Here is a 15,845-nt window from a genome sequence, read left to right on the forward strand (position 1 = left end):
GGTGGGGGCAGGGGGGGGTACCTCTTGGAGCCAGAGGAGCTTTCGCAAAGCTTCTCACAGGGTAGCCCCTTCCCCCAATACCAAAAACAGCCCCCCCAGTCCAACACACCAGTTTAAGCCTGATGTGGCTACAAAGCTCTTTCCAGCTATGGAGAACACTCACATCTTGTCTCTAGACCATGACCAAGGGCTCCACATTTTTCCCTAAGCCCTCTTCAGGGCTTTACACATAGGTTATATCTACAATTTGTTCATACATCCTGACTGGCCTCTCTTGAGAAGCATAGCCTTTCTTATGTGTTCCCAGAAGTAAAAGTTGCCCCCAAAGTTGTCCTCACCTTCTCAGGCCTTGGACCATGCAGTGCTGCCACCTTCAGACCCATTCAGGACCCTGGCACACAGCCCTTGCTGAGCTTTCTGTGTCAACTGCACCAGCCTCATGTTAATCAAATCAGCATCTCTATAAACTCCCCCTTCAATGCACCTTTCTAACTTCAGACTATGTTTTTCTTTCAAGAACCTTCTCAGTCATGTTATATCCACCAGAGATAGGTCTGTCCTCTTTTCCAGTCTACCACAGTGCCATGTTGTGTTGTCTGTTGGTTAGGTTTCTCATAGTCACCTCCACGTGCCTTCCTTGCAATCGGGAAAAAACTGCACATAAACATACAAGTTTCCTCATCTGCTTTTCTCCAGCTCCTCTTGTGCTGCTCTGCATTGCCGAGCTGCCAGCTGTGCTGATGGGTGTTGACCCCACGCTCCCCTGTCATGCCCATCTCCCTTGTTTCAGGCTGTAAGCTCTCTGAAGAATACACCACCTTTAGTTACATGTTCTTACAGTTTTTGGGTACAGCAGAGCCCAGGTCTAGGAGCACAGCAACACAAGTAAACCCTCTGCCCTTCCCCATAGTTAATTTTGATCTAAGCTGATGTACTCAGTTCTTGCTTGGAAGTTTTCTAGCTAAATCTCTTTTTCTAATTATAGTTTTATATAGAGAACAGTTTTCTTCACTAGAATAAGTAATGATCTGATTTCTATGCATGCTGCTCACAGGGGAAAGCACAAAGTCAGTCCTACTACATTCCAACACGATCTTGTAGGAAGACTCCTGTCTAATCTTTGGCAAGTCTTACAGAAAACCTGCACTGCTGTGAACTGAGGAAAACAATTAATAATTCTTTTATTTATCTGTCTCAGGATTGTTTTCTGCAAAATGTGTTAATAATTCATGTGATTTTTAGCTGCACCATGCTGCAGATGCAAGTGTACAGAGGAGAGCCATACTGTTTTTCTCTGTGTAGCCTGGAGGATTCATTAGTGCAAAATTCCAGCTCACATTGGAGTAAATTCCAAGTGAGGAGTGAGAGGTGAAAATCAAGGCGGTTAGCAAGATACAAAGAAAGGAGAACAGTTCTCAAAAAAATCAGAGATTATGAGACTCATTCACAGAGGATTCTTCCTATGATGCCAAAATAGTAATATGTTGACAATGTCAAGCTTGTCAAGAGCAAACTGGGGGACAGAGAGAAGTCTATACAGAGTTCCCCTATTTCCCAACGGTAGCTGACAAACATGACCTTCACATTTATAGACCTGCACAGGTACTGTTTCAGGCTGCAACAGATTCCTACCTCAGTCAGATCCAAGTGGCAGAGCTGCACACTGAGGTTTCCTCACGTTCACATGCCTCCTGCCTCACCTAGCAGCACTTATTTCAACTGGGAACATGCTGAAAACTCTCCACCTGCAGCAAAATGCTCCAGCCAGCACTGCTAAGCCATCACCACCCAGCTGTGCCATGCAGGGCACACAGCAGAGACCACACAGTGGGCACCGGGGCTTTTAAAGATTGCTGTTCCATTAATGAGGACAATGGATTAATCCCCTTTACCCTCTACATGACAGGAAATTTTCCAGTCCAGCTTGAGCACTGCTCCCGAAAACAGCCAGGAGATACAATGCTCCAAGACAAGCTGCATAGGTAAAAGATGGACTTTCTTTGCTCTTAAAAATAGTACATAGAAATACTGCAGCACCAGCATTTGAACAAGCATCTTCCAAAAGAGCCAGTAAGAACCTGAGCAAAACCAGTTCTCCCTTCCCCAGAGGAATTAAAAAGCTACAACCAAAAGGTGATGGGAAGCTGGAGCAGCACTTACTCTCCTCCCGGCTGTAATCAAAACCCTGGGCACGGATCCTGCCGGCGCTCACAGCCCCGGCTCCACAGATGCTGTCAGAGCACTGAGGTTACTGAAGACAAATCAGCGCTCACCTACGCTGTTGCAGGAGCCCTGGCACCAATTTAAATGCACATCAGCCAGGATAAGGAAGTGCTGTGCTATGGGACATGGACGAGTCTGTAACAGAGAAATACAGGCCACCCTTGTATAATTTTGCATATAAAGAACCACATCACCAAGTGGCTCTTTTTTCTGGCTTGAAGGTGAACAAATCTGCATTTTAAATCACACACAACCTGCCAATACCATGTTTTTGTCAATGATTATATTTTCATCTTCCTGCCCAAAGCAAGGCATGTTCTGTATCACATCAATACGCTAGCTTGCCTTTTATTAAGTAAATTAGCAGCTGTGCCACTTCAAAACACCTGGGTTGCGTGGCTCTGCCAACATAAATTACTTAACTGAGAAAAATACCTGTTAAAAAAGAAAGGTGACAAAGAGCTTTACAGGCTAGGCAGGCAACATTTGGTGCCCGTGCCACGCAGGGCCAGGGATGGTCTTTTCCCAGCAGCAGACATCTGTCCGGCTTCACAGGAGCCTCCGGGAGAGGAGATGTCAGGTCAAGTGCAGCAAGCGGGAGGCTGAGGAATGTTTTTTCAAAAGATCCAGCCTGAATCTTCTCTACTCTTAATTAAACCAAAGTCTTCATCCTTCACAAATACTGATTATACTTTCTTGAAACAACTTTTTATACTTTTATTTTTTTGCTGTTTCTTTCATTTTGCCCTCCCTAGGGAAAGCAGCATCCAGGTCCTCAGAGGTCAGTTTGGAGATGTATCAGTGACAGTGTAAATTCTAATTTTTTAAAGAAAAGTTTAGGTCTGCATTGTGGTAAGAGGCCATTCCTGGGGAGGAGGGAAGGCAACACCAGACAGACATCCTCTCTCAGCTCTGCACAGCCAGTGTGGCAGTCAGCAGGGACACTCTCTTTGACAAGGATTTTGAGAGCAAGGATGTCCCGGGTCAAAGCTAAAGCATAAGTGGGCAAGGTGGCAAGATTTGTAGGCACCAGCATGCAGGGCTCGACAGGAGGAGGAATTTCACGCTTAGCTTCATTAAATCCATCTCCCTGCAAGACAGGAAAGGTCACCCAAAGTGGCCAGATTATAGTGACACAATCTGACACAAAGCCAGAGGAGATTTTCTGATTTTATTTGAAGTTGACACCTTGAGACAAAGAAGAACAACCGAGAGGATGACAGTAGTAAGAAGGCAGCAGGGACCTTTGTGCCTTCCTCCCCCACAACTCCATGAACTTCAGTGCAGAGTATTTAAATAAATAAAAAAAAAAAAGTAGAGCCTACCATATTGCAGAAGATACTTAAGTCTAAGTGAGGTAAGGAAAGAAAGCAAGAGTCTAAGATTTGAGACAATGAAAACTCTTGTTAGAAATCTATTTTAGAGGCTTCAAGAGTGACACAAACTTGTTCTTGATATCTGATGAGTATAAATAACTGCTTTCCAAAATCAATGGTACTAAGTTAAACATGCAGTTTTTATTCCTTCTAATTTTTATGCAAAATATGTAATAGTTAATATTTCCACTTCCATATTTCCAAATTTATTGCAACACCAATAGAGTTTTGCTGATTAACTCTGCAATGAGTGAAAGTTTCCAGCCCTGCAGAGAGGCCCGATCTCCATCTTACATCTTAGCAAAGAAATGAGAGGGTTTAAAACCAAGAAGGAGTTTCCTAAGAACTTTAAGCAGTTCCATTACTTTACTTTTTACTCATAAACTGATGGCCCAAGGTGTAACTAGAAATAGTATAAAGAACCTGATGTGAGGAAGTTCAGATCACTCTTCAGACTGGGGAAATACCACAAAAGTGTAACATCCCCTTTTACCTGACCCATTAAAGTAAAATAGCTTTCATCTGTATTACTGCATATCTCAAAAATAAAACCCATGGTGCTTCAGTTTAGAATGACATATAATTTATTAATATAATTCACAAGTAGTTGGACACTACTTAATTTAATCTCCATATGCAAGTGATATACACAAACATATAATACTAAAATTGATTGCTTAGAAGGTAAAAAATACCATGGGTATGAAATGCCATGGTAGATGCTGTTCAATATACTACACAATCTTAGTGTCAGACATTTTCACTCATTTATGTTTTTAGAAAAAAAGGTCATTTGCCATAAACCTTCTAATTGATTATTTCTCCCAGTTCCTAGGAACTGAATTGACAACCTAAGCAACATTTTCAGTAGTTCAAAAAAATAGACAGATTTTTGCTCCCCTGAATTCACCAAGCAAAATGTGACCAAATCACGTTGCCTTTCAACATGTGACACAAAATACTAACCCCTGTATATTCAAAGGAATGTGCAGGAATTTAGACCATGCTACAGCATGGTGGTGTTGGTGACAACAGCCTGATGACAGAATTTTGGGCCTCTGCCAGTATCCAGTAGTTGTGAGTGTGTTTGCAGTTCACTGTGAATGTATTAGCATCACCAGACCATTTGGTATTCATGCAGCTGTGGAATTTGACGGTAATTCTGCATAAACTCTTCTCACTGAAACTTGTATCTCATAAGCCTCATTAATTCTGCATTAAGCATATATAGCTGCATGGAGAAAACTGGACTTCAACTGCATTAGATTAAATTACACACATTATCTCCTAGACGAGGTCCAAGCATATATTTCGTTTGAAATGCCAGTAGTTATCTTAAAACATACCAAGAAGTTAAAAAGCTTTCACGATACAAGATCCAGCTACTTATTCCACATATACAAAAACACAGCTAGAGAAATACAATTCAATTGTCAATGCTGAATTTATGAGGAAAGTCTAAAAAAATAGAAAAACTCTGATAGCCAGACATCAATTCAGAATGTAATGCTGCATAATGCCACAATATGAGCACCCATTTAAAATGAGAAATCCCCAACAAGAGAAGCACAAGGGGATCTAGCATGTGTGACAAAGTAGATGAATGCTGCATCAAAAACATGCATACAATCGCCATGGTCATTCAGTATGCTAGTGATGGTATAAACAGTGATCTAGCAAGAGTGAGACAGTGTTTCCAAATAAAAATCAAGTGAGTAACTACATATTGATTAAACTTTCTGATGCAGCAAAATGAGGGCACAGAGCCATCTCTGGGTTCTGGAGCTGTTTCAGGATTCGCTTGTGAAATTTCTCTCTGACACGATTAAACTCCATTATGTCCAGTGGGTCCTCTTCAATCCAGAATTTGTGGAATTCATGCATTAAGTAGCCTACAAAATAATAAAAAGGAGAAGAGATAAATACAGTATGTACAGATCACATACAAAATTAGAGAAAAACCTGAAATTAACAATTATGATTTACACAGAGAACCCTGGTCGCTGAGGTCTGACATCTCACAACACTGTGCAGGGACAGGACTAAACTCATTTTGGACAAACTCAAAATTCAATGAATATTATACACTGGCAGAACTCTCACAATGAATACAAGAAGTCACTAGTTGTCTTGACATATGGATACATGAATGAAAACAATAAACTAATGAGTGCAAAAGCAGAAGAAGATGTTGCTCCACCAGTTTTTTGTTTATATGCAAGTTCTGCCTCACAGATATTTCCTCATGGGAACGTTGCTTACTCTCCACTGGAAAAGAGCATACTCATAGGTAACTTAACAGTTACCATCAGGTCTTTCTGTTTTAATACTTCCTCCTCACGCACAATTTTACCATCTCTGTGTATGACCTTGCTGGAGATGTTAACACTTAGGTCTATGATCCTGAAAGGATGAATGCTAAGGTGATATACAGAACCACTAGCTTTGGTAAGCTATCCCTGTTTGAGGAAGAAACTTGATTCCAAAGTGAGTTTAATACACAGGCTCTGATTAAGGCCTTTATCCTATCAGTTCTGTGCCACTCTTGGACTCAAAGAGTTTCACTGACAGAAAGAGTGCTACATCCAACACTAGAACTTCCATAAACTGGATCCAACTTCTTGATCCCAACTTCCACAGCAGATGAACCATTGAGTAACTACAATCTTTCATCCCAACACAACAAAACGTGTAAGTTGTCATTACTCCCCAAAGTGAGGGTGTTTGTTGTAGAAAAAGGCTTAATTGCTTTTATCCATTTATTTCTATTGTATGACCATTACCACACACATACTTCTAACTTACATTTCAAGGTATATTTGTATAGTCATATTTTTCCCTGTCATCAATTTGAGAAACTTAATTCAAAAGGTACTTTAAGTACATCTCCAAATCTCTTCCATATATTCCAACAACCACAGGCTCTTTAATTCCAAGAGATGCCACTTTCAAAGAAAAGCTCAGTTAAACCCCTTTGGGGAAAAAAAAATCATTACATAAAATGTGAAACATTGTTAGATCTTCACCCCCCAAAATCCAGGAGATTTCCAACAGGTACCTTCTGTACTTCAGCAGTGACAGTGTTGAGCATGCCATTGAGCAATGCAGTTTCACACATTTCTTGTACAGTCAGAGAAGGCAACAGAGCCCAAGAGCAGTGGGCCAAATGCACTTCTCAGCTTCATGTGTGTTCCTATGGCCTGAGGGAGCAGAAGGGTGAAGATGAGGTGATGTGATGGATCAGCATTTAGGAGGTTCATGCAGTACAACCACCATGTTCCTCTACTAGCAAGGCTGCTGGCTAGGCAGTGTAATTTTGACCTTCCAGTTCAGTCGCAGCCTGTAGGCATTTAATACAGGCTAATGGTATCTGGGTTTGAAGAAAATTTGAAGGAAACCTAGGATGACTGTGGTAGGCAGAGGAGAGAAACTGCAAAAGCATAAGAGCAGGGATTTGTCAGACTCAAACAGATAATCTCTGGATGAATCGTCCTTGCTCCAGGAAAGTTTGTCTGCTGATGCTTTTTCTGCAATCAAGTCTATTAGATAACCTGAAGTTTTTCCTAGGATGGCAGGCAGTGTTGTAAAAACATCCACCACCTTTACTGGCCCATTACTACACAAGAGACCCATACAAGTTTTATCCCGCTTCATAACTCATACACGGGCTGTAGAGGGAAGAGCTGTCAAAATGAGCTCTCCCTCTAGCATTGTCTCGATGTAATAGCCATGCTGGCCAGCAGACACACTGATCCTGGGGCACAGTCCCAGGCTTAGCCAGCAGAAGACTTTGGCAGTGGCAAGAAGACACTGTAAACATACTAAAACATGTCTCTTTCCCCACCAAATTCAGTGGTGGGGGATTTTAGATGTGGCAAGAAACCAGAACCAAGAATAGGATATGAAGATATGAGAGCCAAACCAGTCATACTAAGGACAACTGTTCACACGGCCATAGGCACATCAGGAATTTGGCAAACAAAACAGAGTAACCCTTCCAATTAAAAGATGACCTGAAAATGCGTGAGTGGATATTTAGGTAGATACTTATCCATCTTTTTTTTATTTATCAAGCCAACAGCCACCAAAGACAAAAGCCTAGCAGCTAAACTGCCCAGAGTTCCTACTAGCCAGACTACCTAGGACAGCAACCCAGAAACCATCACAAAAGGAAGAGCGCTGCTACAGTATGACAACTGCCCACATAGGATTTTGGGTGAACAAATCTTATTACATAGCATACTTGTTCTAAAAAGCCTACACAATTTAATGAAAGGCATGCACAGGACACAAATATTTGGCATTTATCCAGTTAAGCAATAAGAAAATATTATAGCTTCAAAAAGCAAACAAACAAACAAAAAGTTACCTAGATAGCCAAACTTAAAAAATAAACTCCCCCCAAAACCAAACAAACCCCAATAGAACCTTTGCAATTGTCATGAACATGGAACACAGTGCACCCTGACTTCTTGATATCAGCTTCTTGGCTATATGTTGAGAAATACTGATAGAACCATAGAGTGTTGTGAGTTGAGAGGGACCCACAAGGATCCAACTCCTGTCCACATAAGACAATCTCCAAGATTCAGACCATGTGTCTGAGGGCTTTGTCCAAATGCTTCTTGAATATTGTCAGGCTTGGTGCCACGACTACCTCCCTGGGGAGCCTGTTCCAGTGCTCTACCACCCTCTGGGTGAAGAACCTTTTCCTAACATCCAGCCTAAACCTCCCCTGGCACATTTTCCTGGCATCTCCCTGGTCCTATTGTTGTTCGCCAGAGAGAAGAGATCAGGGCCCACCCCTCCTCTTCCCCTTGTGAGGAAGTTACAGACTGTGATGAGATCTCCTCTCAGTCTTCTCTTCTCCAGGCTGAACAAACCAAGCGACTTCAGCCTCTCCTCATACGGCTTCCCCTCTAAACCCTTCACCAATTTTGTGGCATTCCTCTGTATGCTCTCTAGTAGCTTTATTAGGTGTTGCTCCCACTGTTCAAGGATGCAGAGCAGGTAGAAGGGATGCTTGAATACAGGAGAAAAGGCTGGGAAAGGATTATTTTGAGGGGGGACGACTCTACTGAAGGGTGGAGGATAATGCTTGAATGTAGATGCAGATGTCTTAAGACAGCTGGATTTATGGAAAGCAACCTCTAGAAGCTCTTTAAAGGACCTTTAGTTTCTTATTATTGCCTAAAACCAGTCTAAGAAGATAGGAAGGTCACTTGTTCAGGCCCTTGGAGGTCTTTTGTTTGTTTTTTTTGTTTGGCTGGTTGGTTTGGTTTTGTTTGGGTTTGTTTGTTTGATTGGTTTTGGTTTTTTGGGTTTTTTTTGTCTGTTTGTTTTACCCCTTGGTTTGGTAGTGGCATCCATCACAACTAAGAACTGAATCTAAGTATCGTAAAGAGAGGACAGCAAGACTAGCATGATAGCCTCTGTGCTGTGTCAACAAGATTTTTTTGTTTGCTTGTTTGTTTGTTTTTTTAAAGTATGGGCAGTACAAAAGTGTTATCAGGAGAAGAAATTATGTATTCCCCCCACTGCCACTTACAGAACGTCTGCTGGAAGTGAGTTAGTGTTGGTGCTTCTGGAGCAACATTGTAGAAATGGGTCTTCAGAGCTCCACTCACAAGCAGGTTGTATGCGAGGTCTGTTATGTTAATGCCCACAATAGCAAAAGAATAGCTGTAAGAAAAAGAAACAGCAACATTTGTGGGGAGTTTGTCTTCTTTCAGCACGCTGTAAGAAACACTGATGACATTCACACTGCATATTGTGCGCTACTCAGGTGTATTAATTCTCTCCCCCGTGAGCTTCCAAGGTGGGGGAGTGGAAAACAAGAAAAACATTTACCCTGCCTGCTATGTACACTCCAATGGCAGTGTGTTCCTTGTGAAACATATGGTCACAGTGAAAACAGGAGTTTCATCACTGTGCCAGCATTCTCAGTGGAGCAGCACAGATTCATTCCTGCAGAATAAGAACAAGCTCAGGCATTCATTCACGTGCTCCTGCGCTCGCCTCTGACATGGGGCAAGCACTCCACACGGTGGCTGGGTCTGCAGGGTGACCCATCATTTGCTATTTTAACCTGTCTGCCCAACTGGAATTCATTACCCTCAGTTAGGAACATCAGGTTTCAACAATCAGTCCTAAAAAGACATTCATATGGCTAAAAAGCTGGTGAAAAAGATCCAGCTGAGTCACCTCCAATTTCTTTCTAACAGACAGCTAGATACACAGGACAGAAAACAGACAAAAACCTAAATTCAGAGCATGCTGGAAACAGAATGAAGAAAAACAAGACTCCTGAAGCAAACCCCTGTCCTATTAAGAGATATCAATGATGAAAGCATATTTAAGCACAACAGAACTCAGAAATTGGAAGTTATTCCTTAATTTATGAGCCTTTTGCATAAAGAACTTGACATTTCTGGCAGCAACTGTTTCCCAAAAAAACATATACTGTCCTACATTTAGTGATAAAAGCAAACTTGTTTAGTTATTCAGTTATTTTTTTCCCCTCCTCTAAACACAGCTGTCTCCTGTAGATTATCTTAGGCATTTTTTCCAGTTATCATTATCAAGCAAACCAAAACACTTTCCTTTTTTTTTTTTTTTTTTTTTTAAGCCTCTGACATATGTCAGGAGGGAAAAAAAAAAATCTAGAAGTTAACTGCAACATGAGGCCTAATGGCAAGTTTCAGAGAAAAATGAAATATGGGCATTAAAATGCTGTATTACAGATTTTTGGATACATTCATAAGGAACAACCAGTTCCATACTCATGAATAATGCAGCTATACCAAACCCACTGCTTAGGAAGAAAAAGCCTCACTCCCATTTCTTTTCTATTATACTTTCTTGAAAGCAGATCAGAATCTGTCACTGACAATAAGAAGTGAATCTTGTGTTAAGAAGAATTAAACGGGTATTAATCACTGCACTATTCATAGCACAGAGATAAAGCTTCTCCATGCTACAGCATTTTGGTGTTATTTTTCCTAATTCTTACTTCAAATTGTTTTTCCTGTAATCTTTGATCAAAATCAAGGTGTGGTTCAGACAATACATGTTAGCATGTACACTGAAATTTCCTTTAGTAAGTGACAAGGAAACACCTTTTTTCCCCTCAAATACACAGTACCATTGTTAACTGTTGTGTTTGTAGCAGCTTTGAAAAGATTTTTAACTTACCCGATTGCCTTATCAAATTTTTTCTTCTCCCATTCGGCTTTGCTGAATTGGCTGTGGGGAAAGGAGTGGGGGAAAAAAAATCCAGATATATTGCCATGCATTGCTAATTGACAAATATCATCTTTCAATTTCTTTGACATTATAACATTGACTGAACGGGGTATTTTACCTCTGTTGATATGCCTAATCACCTTTAACTCTGCTTCTGACTGAGTGGATTGGTATAAAAAGACTTGAAATAGGTAACTGGCTTTATAGCATCGCTGATAAACTTCATTACAAAGTAAAAGCCAGTTATTTTCTATACCGACCACAAAGATGATCCACCTCAATTAAGTCTAAGCCACACAAAAAGTTGAAAATATTACATTTCTTTTAACTAATCAAAGATTGTTTTAGCCTTTAGTGTTCTTGAAGATATATGTGACACTGGCCACTGGAGGCATGATTGATCTGAAGAGGCAAACATGAAAAATACCCCTTTGCTAGAAAGTTTTTATGTCCAGTCAAATTGGAAACCACACAACAGACAAAAATAAGGAACAGTATTTCCTATTGTTTAGCACAATGATACAGAGCTTTTCAAGGGCACAGAAGGTCTCTCCCTTAAAACAGAATTATTCAGGGAACTGTTTATTTCTAGATTAAATTTCTATTCAACATTTTCATTTAAATGAAAATGTTGCCTGATGCAGCCAGTCAGGCAACATCCCACTAACCAAGCTTTAACTGTACCTACTCAAATGGAGCAAGTTGAGCAGAAATCACTGCCTGTGGCTAAAAGCAAGGAGGGAAACTACCCTAAACAGTGAGCTACAACTTAGACATGCCTGTGGGAGTTTTGCCTTAGTAAGGCAAATTAGAACTGTCAGGGTTTAGATCCCAAATTACATACAGCTATGTGTGCAAGTGACTTTCTTGGACTATACTTGAGCTACAATAAGTACATATTACAGTAAAGACAATCCCCTGAACTTTACATAAATATGGTATTTAAAAATTGTTGCCATTAAGTAAGTTCATACCCATCCTGACCAACTGTTACCAGGTGGCATGCATGAGGACAAAACTTCTCTTAAATGGCTTTCATTCTCTAAAATCTTAGCCACCTCTGTAGGTTGTGGCATAACAACAGTTAAAAAAACCTCAATCAAACATTGAATAATAAAGGTGGCACATGTAGGATGTGGACATGCAATACAGTTCAACAGAAATAGAAACTACATTGGTCATGATCACACCAGAAACCAGCATGGCTGCTAAGCAACCACACCAGGAATAACACCACAGGCACCACCAGCAGCATCCATCTTCTACTGAATGCTCTTTCAAGGGATAGAAATTGCACATGCTCACACAGCACTCCAAGACAGTCCTTGGTCATCAAACATGTAAATGAAGAACACTAATGGGATTCCCTGCTTCACAGCCCTGGCACTGAATACTCAACATGTGAATAGTATAGTTCAGTTACCCACATAGGAGTTCAGTTAAAGAAAAATCTTGGCTATTTTCTATAACGCTGCTTAATCACCCTGATGATCCCTGTTCAACAGCATACATTAATAAAAATCATTCATGGGCAACACAATCCATAAAGGCAAGGCTGGAATTGTGGACGATACTTGCAGGAAGAGAGTGAATGCCAACATATAAAAGAAACCCCAGAAAAACTAAATTTGAGGGCTGACTCTCAGACTCAAAATCTGTTGGTTTACATCTCCCCCCAACCCTGCAAGTGCTTTTTGTCACAGAATTACCATTGGGAACTCAGCCACAAAATACTGAGGAGGTCAAAGGCTTCATAGGATTCAGATGTGGACTGGCTATATGGATATCTAACACTATTAGCAAAAGAAAAATGTCTTTTGAAGCAACTGATTACTATGTACTGGCTACGATTTCTGCCACCCTTCAGTAATTATGGACTAAATCTCCTACTCACAAATTGTTCACAACACAGAATTTTTGCCACTTGAAGGTACTTAATCTCTCAACACTTAGGATATTGGACTAGCCAGATTAGACCTATCATTATTCAAGGCAATCAGAGTATGTGACTATAAATCAAGGCGCTCTTCAACTGTGCAAACCAACCCTTGGCCTAGGCTACTTTTGACTATAATGTCAGTCACAGCTGTTGTGACCATAGAGGCACTGCTTAGACTTTTTTCCTACAGGTAAACGTCACCTAAAATTTCTTAGTTAAGCCTGGTATTAAATAGGGCTAAAATATAGTGCTTTAGGTACAACAAGCAAGGCTGATTTCATTCTTTATATATACACATGCTCATAGGTACCCGGTGTTGCACCGTCAGCTATGTTTGAGTTAAGTGTTGAGAAAGGAATATGCATCTCTTGGTGTTGCAACAAAGACTTTCAGTTTATAACATGCCAAATTGCAGTATGGTTTGATCTTTGTTTACATGTAGGGTCTCATAAAACTAAGAGAAAAGAAAAAAAAAATACCTTAGTTCCTTCTTAGTGACTTCCCTTTATTATGAAAAGACAAAAAGAAAGGTAAATAAAAATACAAAATCACTTGAAATTAGAAGTTAAATGAAAACATTTAAGACCAAGTTTAACTATTTCTAAGATTCAGTATACAAGTTTGCACCTTGGATTTGATCAGTTTTCAGGAACAGCACTTGAAAACAGATAGCATGTGGCAATACCCAAGCATATGTCCAACAAAAAGAAAAAACCCAACCTCCTCCCCAAAACACCAGCCAGCACAGTGCACTCTCAAGTTATTTTTTCTTGTCTCAAGCATTACCTGTATTTAGGGTGAAGAGAATCAGAGAGAACTTGCTGAGCTATCTCAGTGTCCCATTCGGCAAAATACCTGCAGATACAGATGTTTAGGGTGAATTGTTAAAGAAACACAAGAAAAAAAGCATCTGAAGTCATACTGAGCTAGGTGTTATGCAGTATGAGTAGCACTGAACTTGTGTCCATACACACCCTTTTAAAGGTTACTACGTGTTATGCAGTATGAGTAGCACTGAACTTGTTAAATGCATTAAACTACCGCTCAGACCCCCAAAAGATAAAAGCAGCCTCAAATTACAAATGCAATCCTATAAGCGGTTAGTGAACGTGCATTACCAGAGTCCCCTTTCTACCCACCCTACAGAAAATCAGTTGCTTATTACTAAAGCATGTTGGCTGCTGAGCTCAAGAGAAAGCAATTCAGGCTTCTTGATCTGGCAGATTCACTAAGGAAGGTAAGAGTCATCACAGGAGACTAAGAAATTAAATACATGGTAGGGATTCATATCCAGCAGAAATTCAAAGCCAGAGTCAAGAGTCCAGATCCTCAACTGAGCTTTGCTAGAGAACAACATACGGACAGTAGATGATTTATGTCTTTCAGTCTGAAAAAAGTAGAAAATATTTCTTTTTCTCCTTATAGGGAGAGGTTATTTTTACCAAATATTTCTAAGTTATGTAACTACTTGCAGTAGATATGAGGGCTGGGAGAAACAACAGGCATTGATCAATTCCCAAACTACCCATCACAGGTATGGTACCAACACCTGATATGCATGAGGTGGAAGGGAATAGTGATGAAAATTCAGTGCTTGCTTTTGGGTATTGACAGAATTTGAATAAGTAGTCCAACTACAGAAGTCTGCCATCAGTGGCTGCATTTCAAATGTTTTGCCTAAGAATTCAGCATGAGATTCCCAAACAAGAAATCTGAACAGTAACATAACCCTCCCACCTACCCACTTCCAGGGCATTTTGTTTAAGGAGATATAGATATTGGTAAAAATATACTTTACAGTTTCTTTCCTGTGGGAAGAGAGTGCTAGCTTACTGTGTCACAGCAAAACTAAAAAAAGGGCTTAGCAAGCAGTATCAGTGAGTTGAATTAGGAATACTGAAAGATAGGACACCTCTTTGAGAAACCCTCCAAAAATTGAGCTAGCAAATAAACTATTTCAGTTTTTTATATGAAGTCCCTAACACTTCCATAAGTTATTTCCACAGACTTGCTAAAATCCTACAAGTAATGCTGCTTTTCATGACTTCAGACACACACAAACCCATCTAGAGAGGAAGGTACTTACACCAAGTTATATAAGCCCAGGAGACCCATCCCTCTAAAGTCTGTTTTAGGATCGTCACCTTGGAAACCAATTTCACACCACTGCTTTGAAATCCGAGCTTTCAGTGGTGAATTGGGCTTCAAGCATTTCCACAACTAGGAAGATTACAGGTAAAACATAATTAAACTTCCACACATTAGTATGGCTTTTTCTTCCTTTTAAACCAAGCGAAGTTCTGATGTAACATCACCACTATCCCAGCAACCCAAACATAAAATCAAATTGAATTCCTGGGGACAAGGAGGGAGGGAGGGAAAATCCAAAACCACTCTTAAGCATTATAGACATTTCAGCCCTACAAGGCCCTTCTGATCTTGTCAGCTGCTGTAACATCTCACACAAGGACTTATTTTGTTCACACTTTGTGCATCAAACTAGCATCAGCCTCTATAAGCACAGAGAAAGGAATGGGCTGGAATTCGGTTGTAAATCACTGACAGAGTGGCAGGCAATCAGCCCTCAGGTCCCTGAGGCTCTGCAGCAATCTTTCCTCCTGCATCTTTTTAGTCTCTGGAAGGGTTATAAATCAAGACTGCTGACTGTGCTACCACAGTGCTGAAAAGCAAATTGGAGAACATAAAAAAAAAAAAAAAAATCCATACAAGAATAGCATGTGCCACCTTCATATTTAACTAAGGGGTGAATCATTCATTGATCTCACATAAAAAAAAGGACAAAGTGATTTAACAAGACAGATTCTTAGTTGGAATAAATCCAGTTAGCTGCACTGGTCCAGCAACTTTACTGCCTAAATATCATGTTGCTAGGCATACAAAAGCAGCCTAAATTGACGTGTCTGACAAATACCTACCTTTCCAGACATCACATACCATACCATGAACTCACCCTTTCCAATGTGTATTAAGAAATCAGGTGTTCTCCATAAACCACGAGTTGGTGAATAAGGCCTCAAGAAACACACTTAGACAGAGCCTAC

The 15,845-nt window shown here is 40.4% G+C and overlaps 1 protein-coding gene across 1 annotated transcript in view; it reads right to left on the reverse strand.

Annotated features, from left to right (window-relative positions):
• Positions 1–4,398: 4,398 nt before the first annotated feature.
• ELMOD1 (ELMO domain containing 1) overlaps positions 4,399–15,845 on the reverse strand; it is a 29,828-nt gene continuing 18,381 nt past the window's right edge. Inside the window, exons 6-11 of the mRNA XM_010170342.1 lie at positions 14,870–15,003; positions 13,570–13,638; positions 13,263–13,286; positions 10,794–10,844; positions 9,148–9,281; positions 4,399–5,491 (exon numbers count right to left, since the gene is read on the reverse strand). Of these exons, the coding sequence (XP_010168644.1) occupies positions 5,319–5,491; positions 9,148–9,281; positions 10,794–10,844; positions 13,263–13,286; positions 13,570–13,638; positions 14,870–15,003 (585 nt within the window). The 3' untranslated portion in view covers positions 4,399–5,318. The remainder of the gene's footprint in view (positions 5,492–9,147; positions 9,282–10,793; positions 10,845–13,262; positions 13,287–13,569; positions 13,639–14,869; positions 15,004–15,845) is intronic.

Source organism: Antrostomus carolinensis, unplaced genomic scaffold (assembly GCF_000700745.2).
Source record: "Antrostomus carolinensis isolate BGI_N321 unplaced genomic scaffold, ASM70074v2 scaffold18586, whole genome shotgun sequence".
NCBI classification, from domain to species: domain Eukaryota; kingdom Metazoa; phylum Chordata; class Aves; order Caprimulgiformes; family Caprimulgidae; genus Antrostomus; species Antrostomus carolinensis.